Source organism: Anopheles stephensi, chromosome 3 (genome assembly GCF_013141755.1).
Source record: "Anopheles stephensi strain Indian chromosome 3, UCI_ANSTEP_V1.0, whole genome shotgun sequence".
Classification (NCBI taxonomy): domain Eukaryota; kingdom Metazoa; phylum Arthropoda; class Insecta; order Diptera; family Culicidae; genus Anopheles; species Anopheles stephensi.
Genome location: NC_050203.1, coordinates 77,063,065 through 77,074,647, shown reverse-complemented (window position 1 = coordinate 77,074,647; position 11,583 = coordinate 77,063,065). Strand labels below are relative to the sequence as shown.

Sequence of the window (11,583 nt, the reverse complement as noted above, 5' to 3'; positions counted from 1 at the left end):
TCGGAAGTAAATATTGCATGTTCTTCACAACATTACACAAACATTTATTTATCTATACCAAAGAAGATCGTAACGGTCTTCCTGCGTTTTGAACTGGTATAATGCTCACCCCGCGATACGATTGACAGTTCTGTACCACGAGAAACGTCATCCGAACTGTCAAACAACCCCGAGCTGACAGCAGGATGACCAAACACGAAGAAGAAGAAGACAGAAAACTACATCAATTATTGTGACGTGGTTGAAAATTTCGTCGGTGTACAGTGAGCGTTGCATTAGTTTTGCGTCCCGTATCTTAAAATTGTGCTAAATTCGTACCGAAATCCAACACGGCACGGTGCAAAACTGTGGTATTGTGAGGGCGCAAACACTGACGCACAGCGGAACCCGGTCCCCGGCCAGCAGGATGAGCTCGTTTAAGCGAGATAACAAGGAGGAAGATGACGGTATGTAGTAGTCGGGGCCGAACCCAGTTGTTTTTTCCATCCCAGCAACGCTTGTGCTGCACCGAGTTCGGATTATAATTTGTGTTGGCCCGGTTTTGGCTGCGCTGCTTCTTTCGCTTTGTTTCATGTGGCGCATCGGGAAACGGGTACGCCGTCGGCCGGCAGGTGGTAATCCATGGCAAAACCTCGAGAAAACGTCGGTGCTGCAGGAGACGCGAATGTTCAACGAGACACCGGTGAACGCACGGAAATGTACACACATTCTCACCAAGATCCTGTACCTGCTCAATCAGGCAAGTGTTTACGGCGCCCCTAAAGCATTTGGTACCAACAAAGCTCGTTTTCCTAATTCGCTGTGTTTGTACCCCGGTAGGGCGAGGTTCTGGGCACCCGGGAAGCGACGGAGTGTTTCTTCGCGATGACGAAACTGTTCCAGTCGAAGGATGTGGTGATGCGGCGCATGGTTTATCTCGGCATCAAGGAGCTCAGCCCGATTGCGGACGATGTTATCATTGTGACGAGCTCGCTGACGAAGGACATGACCGGCAAGGAGGATTTGTATCGGGCCCCAGCCATCCGGGCACTGTGCAGCATCACGGACAGCACGATGCTGCAGGCGGTGGAACGCTACATGAAGCAGTGCATCGTCGATCGGAACGCACCGGTGTCGAGTGGTGCGCTCGTGAGCTCGCTGCATCTGGCCAGCACAGCCGGTGAGGTGGTAAAGCGCTGGGCGAACGAGGCACAGGAAGCACTGAACAGTGACAACATAATGGTGCAGTACCACGGGCTCGGATTGCTGTACCACATCCGGAAGGCCGATCGGCTGGCGGTGACAAAGCTCGTGAACAAGCTGACCCGCCAGCACATGAGAAGCCCGTACGCGACCTGCTTCCTAATTCGTATCGCGTGCAAAATCATGGAGGAGGAAGATGCGAGCGGCACGGCGACGGAGGATTCGCCGTTGTTTAACTTCGTCGAGTGCTGTTTGCGCAACAAGTCGGAAATGGTGGTGTACGAGGCGGCCCACGCCGTCGTCAATCTGAAGCGCACGAATCCACGCGAACTGTCGACGGCGGTTAGCATTCTGCAGCTGTTCTGTGGCTCATCGAAGGCGACGTTACGCTTTGCGGCCGTGCGTACGATGAACAAGGTGGCGATGTTGCATCCCCCGGCGGTCAATGTGTGCAATCTCGATCTGGAAGGGCTGATTGCGGATTCGAACCGTTCGGTGGCTACGTTGGCCATTACGACGCTGCTCAAGACGGGCGCCGAAAGTTCGGTGGAACGGTTGATGAAGCAGATCGCAACGTTTGTGGCGGAAATATCGGACGAATTCAAGCTGGTGGTTGTGCAGGCGATTCGCTCGCTGTGCACCAAGTTCCCGCGCAAGCACGCGGTCACGATGAACTTTCTGAGCGGGATGCTGCGGGAGGAAGGTGGGTTGGAGTACAAAACGTCCATCGTCGACACAATCATCCTGATCATCGAGGAGAATCCGGACGCGAAGGAGGCCGGTCTCGGGCATCTGTGCGAGTTTATTGAGGATTGCGAACACACCTCGCTGGCGGTACGGATTCTGCATCTGCTCGGCAAGGAAGGCCCATACTCAAAGTGCCCATCGCGCTACATTCGCTTCATCTACAACCGCGTCATACTGGAGAATGCGACCGTACGGGCGGCGGCCGTAGCAGCGATCGCCCAGTTCGGTGCCTGCTGTCCGGATCTGTTGCCGAACGTGCTGGTGCTGCTGAACCGCTGCCAGATGGACTGTGACGATGAGGTGCGGGATCGGGCCACCTACTACTACACCATCCTGAACCAATCGAACCCGGACCTGAACAAGCGATTCATTGCGGACCACGAGATCGTGTCGCTGCCGCTGTTGGAAAAATCGCTAAACGACCATCTGAAGGGTCCGCTGACGGAGCGGTTCGATCTGACGATCGTGCCGAAATCGCAGGTCGTCCAGCCGGAAGTGAACGAGGAGGTGATGATCATGAACAAAGGTAGGAATGAGGGCTTCTAAGTGCATAGGAAGAGTTTAAAAAAAAAATTAATTGGCTTTCCACCTTTCCACAGCGGCACCAAAAATTGCGCGCGTCAATCGCGAGGAGGTTAACACGGAGAAGCTGCTTGCCATACCGGGCATCCATCATGTGGGCGCACTGCACAAATCCTGCGCCCCGGTGCAGCTGACCGAGAGCGAAACCGAGTACACGGTTTCTTGCATCAAGCACTGCTTCGCGCATCACATTGTGTTCCAGGTATGGGCGCTTTAAGCAACTTTTTCCCCTGTTTTTTGTAGCTCTAGCTTCATGCCTTGCTTCCTTTCAGTTCGACTGTGTTAACACGCTATCGGATCAGCTGCTGGAGAATGTGCGCGTCGATCTGGAGCTTCCGGAAGGGTTCGTGTCGCGTGCCGTCATTCCCTGTGCGAAGCTACCGTACGGCGATAAGGAATCTACCTACGTTATCGTGCAATTCCCGGAGGATGTCCCCAGCTCGATTGGTGAGTTGTTTAAAAATGAAGGTGGACAGCGCTTGTGTGCAACGAATCCCTACAATTTCAGCCACCCTGGGTGCTACGTTACGCTTCCTGGTAAAGGACTGCGATCCATCCACCGGCCAGCCCGACTCGGACGAGGGCTACAACGACGAGTACATCCTGGAGGATATCGAAATCACCGTCGCGGATCAGATGCAAAAGTCAAAGAAACAAAACTTCCTCGCCGCGTGGGAAAGTGCCGACACGGAAGGTTTGTTCCGGATTCCGGTATGCGCTGCAGTGCTCGAGCGTCTGATCCTAATTCTCTCTGTCCGTTCCACAGAATGGGTTGAAGCGGAGGACACGTTCGAGCTGTCGTCGGTGAACAGTTTGCAGGATGCCGTCAACACGATCCTTAAATTCCTTGGCCTAGCACCCGCCAATCTGTCCGAGAACGTGCCGGACGGAGCCCACACGCACACGTTACTGTGTTCCGGTGAGTATCGCCTGCCAGATCGAACCGAAATCGCCTTGACGCTCGCTTCGCTTTTCACAGGAACGTTCCGCGGTGGCGTGGAGGTGTTTGTCCGTTCAAAGCTGGCCGTGGCCGACGGCGTCACAATGCAGCTGACAGTACGATCGACGGACATGGATGTGGCGGAATTGATTACGTCTGCGGTAGGCTAAGCACACGGCTGCAACACCGGAACCGAACAGCAGGCCGGACGAATAGCGATCCGCCTCCCCTTCAGGTTGGTTGGTCTTCGGGTTTTGTGTTCGCACACCCCTGCCGTGTGCCGACTGGCTGGGCTGGTTCGTTGTATGCTATTTTTGTTTCATTCCGTGCACTATATACAAGCATGAGCCTCTCCACCGCGTGTGTGTGTTCGTTCGTGCAGCCTCCGGCAGATGTTTCCTTTCCGGTGCTACTGCTGCTGCGTGTGAGAAGACGCAAAAAAGTGGAATATATATGTTTTAACGTTACGTTACTATTAGTGAAAAAGGGACGATGAAAGGGGGAGTTGTTAACGGGCGAGTTCGGTGGTCACTACCCGCAGTACACTTTTAGTTTCATCAAAAGTGTTTAACATATATTTTTACAAAAGTTGGTTTTTTTCTTTGCTTCGCTTTCCACAAACACCGTTCAAACACCAAACTTGAGAACACACGAAGGAAAACATTATTGAGAGCAAATTGTGCTTTTTGTCTTCACTATCTCATCCGTCATCTGCTAGAAGCCTCGATATGTACTTTCCCTCTTCCCAATCGACACGTGTATGTGAATATGTATTAACTAGTAATAATATGAGTACCACGGAAACAATAAAAAGAAACACGGTTACTTTTGTTTTCTTTACCAAGCGCTGCTTTTGTAACTAAGTAGCCGAACTGATCGAAAACGGTGGTGCAGCACTCGAAAACAGGAAATTCATCAAATTATTACTGAGGTATGGGATAGCGAATCTCGATGCCTTGCGATTGGAATCTTGGTATCATCCACCCCATATACAAGAAGGGAGATAGGCTAGAGTGCAGCAACTACAGGGGTATTACGGTGTTGAATACCGCCTACAAGATTTTCTCCCTAATCTTACAAGACCGACTTATCCCATTCGTCGAATCAGAGAGGATTCCGAAACGGAAAATCAACCACTGACCAGATCTTCACGATGCGGCAAATCTTGGCTGAAGATGGCGAAGCAGCAGCTCCACTCCTACCCATCTCTTCATTGATTTTAAAGCCGCCTATGACAGCATAGCCAGGGTAAAACTGTACGACGCAATGATCTCTTTTGGAATCCCCCGGCCATGCTTACCAGGCTTGTACGAATGACAATGGCCAACATCACATGCCAGGTGAAGGTGAATGGAAAACTCTCAGGGCCCTTTGCTACCACCAAGGGCCCAAGCGCCAGGGAGATGGGCTCGTCTGTCTCCTCTTCAATCTGGCACTAGAGAGCCAGCCATCCGCGACTCGGAGGTGGAAACTTCGGGGACCATCTTCTACAAGTCAATCCAGATCCTGGCATACGCTGATGACATAGACATCATTGGTTTGAGGCTCTCCTATGCAGCCAGAAGCTTATCAAAGGATCGAGCGTGCGGCACAGAACCTCGGGTTGGAGATTAACGAGGCGAAAACCAAAATATGATGGTGGCACCATCAGCGGCCCTGCTAACAAACACTGATTTACGCAGGGATGATGTACAGATAGGTGACCGCACTTTCGAAGTCGTCCAAAACTTCACCTGTCTGGGGTCAAAAGTCAGCCAACCGACAACAATATTGATGTTGAGTTACGCGCACGGGTGCTGGCTGCCAACCGGTCGTACCTACAGCCTGAGGACACTTCTCCACTCTAAATACCTGTCGCGGCGGACGAAGCTGGGACTGTATAGAACATTTATAGTCCCAGTACTCACATACGCCTCTGAGACATGGACTCTGTCCAAAACTCACGAAGCCCTCTTAGCCGCGTTTGAGAGGAAGATGCTCAGAAGGATTTTTGGCCCCGTATGTGTGGAAGGACAATGGAGGAGCCGCTACAACGACGAGCTCTACGAGCTGTACGATGATCTCTCCATCGTGCAGCGAACTAGACTCGCCAGGCTCCGGTGGGCTGGTCACGTCATGAGAATGACACCGGACGACCCAGCCCGTAAAGTCCTTCTAGGCCGTCCACACGGACAGAGGAGGCGTGGTAGGCCCAAATAGAGATGGAGTGATGGCGTTGATGCGTCCGCCAGAACGGCCGGGATAACGGATTGGCAGACGACGGCGCTAAACCGTGCGAGCGGTATCGAGGATTGTTGCAGCAGGCCAAAGCGGTTGTAGCGCCTGATAAGTAAGTAAGTAAGCTTTTTCTAACTAATTTGTGAATAGGTTAACGCCTTATTAACTCCTTCGTTTATTAGAAGGGATAGTAAAATGTTCAAAAATTAAACCTCAATCGACAAAACAGAACCAGCTTCACCAGCTAAATTTAGACACCAGCTCAGAATTTCTTCACGTTCCTCAGCTCCAAGGCCCTCACTAGTCAATCCTGAAGCTTCGCTTAATTCGTCGCCAACGAGCAATCGCCAAACATGTCCTGCAGCAGGCCCACGTTATCCTCCGACAGTCGGAACGTTTGCCAGATGCCAGGTTTAGAGCACAGCACGTACAGGAACTCATTGAACCCATCGTAGCTCGTGTCTCCGGCGACAAACGCAAGCGTTTCCGCCGTGTCCGGAATCAGCCGGACGCGTTCCGTGGGCAAGCGTGGCGCAATGTTCCAACCGCTGCCGCTTCCATCCGGGCCCGAGTTCGTAGCACCGGCCGCATCCTGCCGCTGTGAGCAGATCGATGCAAGCGCCCTATCAACCAGCTCCTTCGTGGCCGGATGGCGCAGAATGGGCTGCAGTTCGGCACACTCCTGAAACACGCAGAACCGTGCCAGATCGCCAGCCCGCATACGCTCGAACCGTACCAGCTGCATCACACACTCGACCTTATCCTTCCGGGCGCTCCAATCGTACAGCAGCCACTGGCACGCAGCGTACAGCACGTCCGTCTCGTCAAACACCCCGATAATGTTGGACCCCAGCAGCACGGACAGCTCGTCCAGCGAAAGTTCACAATACTCAGGCGTGCTGACGAGGCTCAGGAAGAAGCGACAGATCCGCCGCAGCATCATCGGCTGCAGCTGGACGGTGCGAAACTTGCGCGCCTGCAGAAACACAAAGAACGCCACATTTTCAACCACCTTCGGACTGTCCAGATGCTGCCAGCATCGTTCGATCAGGGCCGGCATGCGGAGAAACTCGGCCGCCGACAGTACGCTCACGAAATGTTCCCACTCGAGCTGGCGGTTCGGATCGAGGATCCAGTCGTACACGATTTGGAAGGCGGCGGACGGTACCTGGTGGGCGGGCAGCTTCACTACCGCCTGGCCTGGTTGAACTTCCTGCTCGAAGTACTCGCTGAAGCATTGCAGGGGTAGCAGGTGACAGTGGATAAGCGTGTCGTCGATGTGCACCTGCAGGTCGGTGTTTTCGCGGTCCCGTATTTTACGCTCCATCAGTGGCCAGAGCGGAGAGCGGGTGCTTTTGCGAGGCGGTGTAAATGCTGCCTGCAGCTTGGAGCAATCGATGTGCTGCAGGAAGAAGTCACTCGATATGGAGTGTTGCTGCAGGCTTTCTTCGGAAGTTTCTTCCATGGTGGGGTTTCTTAATGGCCGAACGGTTGTGGGGTTGAAAACAAGCGAATGACTACGGTTGGTGCGACAGGACGGAGACGATACGGCGTTACTCGGTGTTACGTCGCTTACTTTGATCGTGACAGGCTCTGGGAGATTGTTTACACGGCCTGCTGTGTTTAGCAACCTTTTCTGATTCTTTTTCAATGCAAGCAAGCTGTCAGTGAGCTGCTCAGGATAAAATGTTGGTTCGTTGAACACCCGCGTGGTAGTTACAAGAACCTCCTGATTCTCCTCCTAGATCCTGTGGAATTCTTAATGCCCGTCGCGAGGGAGAATGAAGGTTTAAAGTTTTTTGGATAACAATGTTTCATAATAGACGAAGCCTATATTCGTTAGGCCTTAAGACAAAGACTCTTGGCAAACTTGACCCTTTGATGGACGTGGTATCTTGGACATAAGTTTTACTATAGACGAGATGTCTTGGTAGCCTCTTAGATGGTGATGTTCCGGCCTTTCCAACAGGTTATTTTAACAGTTACATGAAGCTCTGAATTCTGCTTTTAGATCCAGTGGAATATTCATGGTCCATGGCGAATCAGAATGGAGGTTAAGGCTACTTGGACCGCCAAGTATCATTAGAAGCTAAGGCTCTTTAGACAACACAGCCTTTCAATAGTTCGAGAAGCTCGAGATAGACGAGCCGTTAGACGCCATGGTAAAGGCCCTGAGATAGCCGACGGACGTCGAGGTCGCTTAGTCAATAAGATATCCTAGTTTATAATATCTGAAGTACCGGTTTACAGTAGAAAAGCTCTTTGGGTGGGCGAAATTTCTACGACGGCGAGGTTCTTTGATTGGCGCAGCTCCTACAAGGAATGGTACCTTTGGGAAACAAGCAAACTTTTGGCAAATAATCCCTCTTGGTAGGTGAAGTCGGATGGCGAGGCTCTTGGACGGCAGGCTGTTGGAGGCTATCTACGCTCCGGCCTGCGATAGAATGAAGTCTCCCTTGGACGGCCTCTTGGACGGCGCAGTTACTTAGCTCTGAAGGTAAGGTCTCTTGTTTAACGTTATCTACACTCCAGCCTACGAAAGAAGCGACCTTTTGGTAGACAAAATCCCTTGAACGACAAGGATCTCTGATTAGCCAAAGACCTTGGGTTCTGGAGTCTAACAGGAAGTCTTCATAAAGTGTTTTGAAGATAAACAATTAAGTATGGTGAGAGAATCTCTCGTGAATATATGTTGAAGTTCATGTATGCATTTATTATTTTTTAAATAGTGTTCTTATGCACTTCATCAACTAACCTGCGCTGACTGAATAATTTAACTCCAAAGAAAACATCATTCAAATGACGCCTTTTTGGACCACGTTCCGAAGCGTTAATTCAATCGCCTCCCGTCGAACAAGTGTCCTGCAAGTTAAACAGCCGATTTAATGCCGGACGTCTAATCAAAAGTGCATCACAGGGCATAATTTAATAAGCACCCTGTGACTACTCCAAAAAGGGCTTTCGAAAATCTAAAATTATTCCTTCCAATAAGTCCCGCGGGCCAACCGGATTGAGGTGATGCTCTATCGCGAATGGCCATAATCATCATCATCACTTCGAGCGTGCAATGTGCACATTAATGTGCCCGGTTGAACCGAAAAGTCGCGACCAGTGCACACGATTGCAGCAAGAGCACAGTGAAACTAGCAAGCATCCACTCCCCAGATCCTGAAGTCCGTCCTGCTGCTGTGTGACTATGAGCGCCCTACGACACCGGCTATACTCTACGGTACCCGGTTCCCGGCATCGTGCTTTCCTTAATTTATGATAATTGTCTCGATACATTTTAATCCTTGGCCGTGTATGCAAATTGTGGCACCGCAATGTCGCGAACTTTAGTTTGTGGAGTTTGGGGAAGCGGCTCGTGTGCGAAACCGTTTTGCGGTGGATGTTTTGTAGTGAATGAATTTATTTCGCTACATTAAACGATTTGGCTGCGGTTTGGGTGTGCTTGTGTGAGTGTAATTGTTGTTTATTACTTTTTTGTTGCACACTGGTTCGGCCTGTAGAAGGAATCGGCGGGCATGTGGTACGTTCTGGCTGAACGGTTCTGAAGTCGCCGGGTGTGTTGAAGTGATGATTATAGCTGCGAAAGGACGATTATACGCCGAGATTAAATGAGATTGTGAAGCAATAAAGTTGGTGCAGTATTAAGAACAGTGCGATAATATTTTAACTTAAACATAAGAATTCTTAAGTTATTTTTGTGTGAGTTTATTGATAAGCAAAACACATTTAATACGAACCAAATAAAATGTGAATAAAAAAGTGTGCTTGAAAATAGTGTAAAGCGTTTAAAAATATAAAGAAAGTGTTTTTACTTGATCAAAAGCATAAAATAACAAAAAAATAAATAAAAATAAAACACAAACATTGCCAATAAGTCAAGACTAAATTAATCTAAAATCTCTCTAATTCCCTCTTGCAATAATATTTGAGAAAATGAATAGAAATCATGTTACAATAATTTTACACGGATAGAATAGCATATTTGTTAATTATGTTTAAACTCTTTTAAATAATATAAATATTTTTTATTAAACAGCACAAAATTAAACAAATATTTAGCAGGAATTAGAGTTATGTTCGGCATTAAAAATATTCTCGTGTTTTTTCTTAAAAGAATGATGATAAGAAAAACCTTTTAATTTCAAAATTAATTAAGAAATTGTGAGAAGAAATTAAAAATATCTGAAAAATCGCTAAAACAGTTATCAGATTAAATAGGATAAGATAGGGTTGTTCAATATAATATAAAACAATCCCGTGGATTTAGAAACAAAAGTCCTAGCAATACGGCCAGGCCATCCTTTATGCATACAAAAGAAATAAAAGAAATAAAAATAAAATTTTTAAATAGTGAAATTAGGATTTATTTTATTTTTATATTTAAAATCTTAACTTTATACAAAAACTGTCAACTTAACTTTATTAAATAAAATTGAGATTTATAACTTTGGAAGGAAATGCCCTGTGCTTATTCTACGAAATCAGCATAAGAGATACTGGTATGAGCCGTCTTACTTAATGCTAAATAATTCTAATTTTATTTAATTAAATTAAGCAGTCAAATTAATATTTAAGTATAACGTCGAACGTGACAAAATAATTTAAGCCAAATAAACAAAATTGATGTAGTATAAAAAAAACATTTAACTGTAAACTTTTAATTAAAAACAAATACAAATAAAACTATTCTGTAAATAGTAAGAGCGAATTGAATTACAGACACATAAAACTAAATAAAATAATTGATGAAATAGAACTGAACAATAAAATACAAAAAAATAAAGTATTTAAATCGAACATGGTAACAGAACAATAAAATAAGCCCCTGTGCTGGTACGAGTTTTCATAGTTTTTTTTTTATTCCTAATTCTTCTCTAGCAACGCATCTGCTTTCTCAAACCAAAAAACAAAAACGGCGTATAAAAAACACGTAACAACCCAACCCAGCGCAACCCTGACAACCCATAACAATATCAATAATCATAAAAGGCATTTGAAATCCATTAGGGACAAATCTTTTACATTTTATTTACCTCGCACCAATTTGTTTCGCCGGATGTTCCGTGCTGGTTCCGCCGTTTCGCTTCTACTCTCCAGAGGATTAAAAGAAGCATCATTTGGGATGGGAGACAGGGCACAAGGCTGGCCGTAATCGAATGAGTGGAAGGCGGTAAATTGCGATCGCTTTGTCATCGACACTGCCAAAGTGTGCCATGCTTCAAGGAGAGAAACAAGTGTGAGAGAGAAAGAGAACGATAGAAAGAGGGAGAGAGAATTCGAAGAAGTGATTTAAAGAAATCACCTCTCACCGAAAGCACGCTCACACACCCACACACACTCACCATCGATTTGTTCGGGTGGAAGTTGGCAAACGTTTGACGATTATTATCACTGTTATCACTGACACTTGGCCCCACAAGGACGCTCATCCCATCGTGCGTCCCATTAACCTGATGGAATGAAATCGACGGATAATTGTTGTGTCGGCATGTTCGGCACAGGGCGGCAGGCACGTGCCTGGACTGTTTTTCCCGCTGTCTCATGGCGCTCTTTCGCTGTGTGCGAAAGAGAAGGTGGTCGAGCTAAGCTCCACCCCCTTGGATGGTATGGCTGAGACCAATCGGAAGCGTTGCAGCATCGTTTGTAATGGCGTCGGTAGTAGTTTAACGGTCAACGCGTTTGCTGGTGAGCGTGAAGCATGCGCAGAAACAAATGCTTCATGGAGGCGCCTGGTCGATTGTGGAAATTTCATTCAAACGGGACCATTTTCGATGGCGGTTTCATTGCGGAAGGATATTAACATCGTTTTATAAAATTGAGTAAATAAATGTTGATGGTTCAACTATCATTTGGCATTAAAACTAAGTTTTAAAACTGAGTTTATTTTATGAAAAAAATTAAGCTGA

At 47.7% G+C, this 11,583-nt stretch overlaps 2 protein-coding genes across 2 annotated transcripts; one reads left to right on the top strand and one right to left on the bottom strand.

Annotated features, from left to right (window-relative positions):
* The first annotated feature begins 206 nt into the window (after nucleotides 1-206).
* On the top strand, nucleotides 207-4,295 carry LOC118510878 (coatomer subunit gamma). Its single transcript, XM_036053245.1, has 8 exons — nucleotides 207-446; nucleotides 612-739; nucleotides 820-2,455; nucleotides 2,529-2,713; nucleotides 2,784-2,958; nucleotides 3,020-3,205; nucleotides 3,278-3,430; nucleotides 3,491-4,295. The coding sequence occupies exons 1-8, from the start codon at nucleotides 407-409 to the stop codon at nucleotides 3,619-3,621; spliced, it is 2,634 nt and encodes an 877-aa protein (XP_035909138.1). The 5' UTR covers nucleotides 207-406; the 3' UTR covers nucleotides 3,622-4,295.
* Nucleotides 4,296-5,707: 1,412 nt separating this feature from the next.
* LOC118510879 lies at nucleotides 5,708-8,461 on the bottom strand. The gene has a single exon (XM_036053246.1). It carries the CDS (start codon nucleotides 7,131-7,133, stop codon nucleotides 5,991-5,993), a length of 1,143 nt encoding a protein of 380 aa, XP_035909139.1. The 5' UTR covers nucleotides 7,134-8,461; the 3' UTR covers nucleotides 5,708-5,990.
* Nucleotides 8,462-11,583: the final 3,122 nt, after the last annotated feature.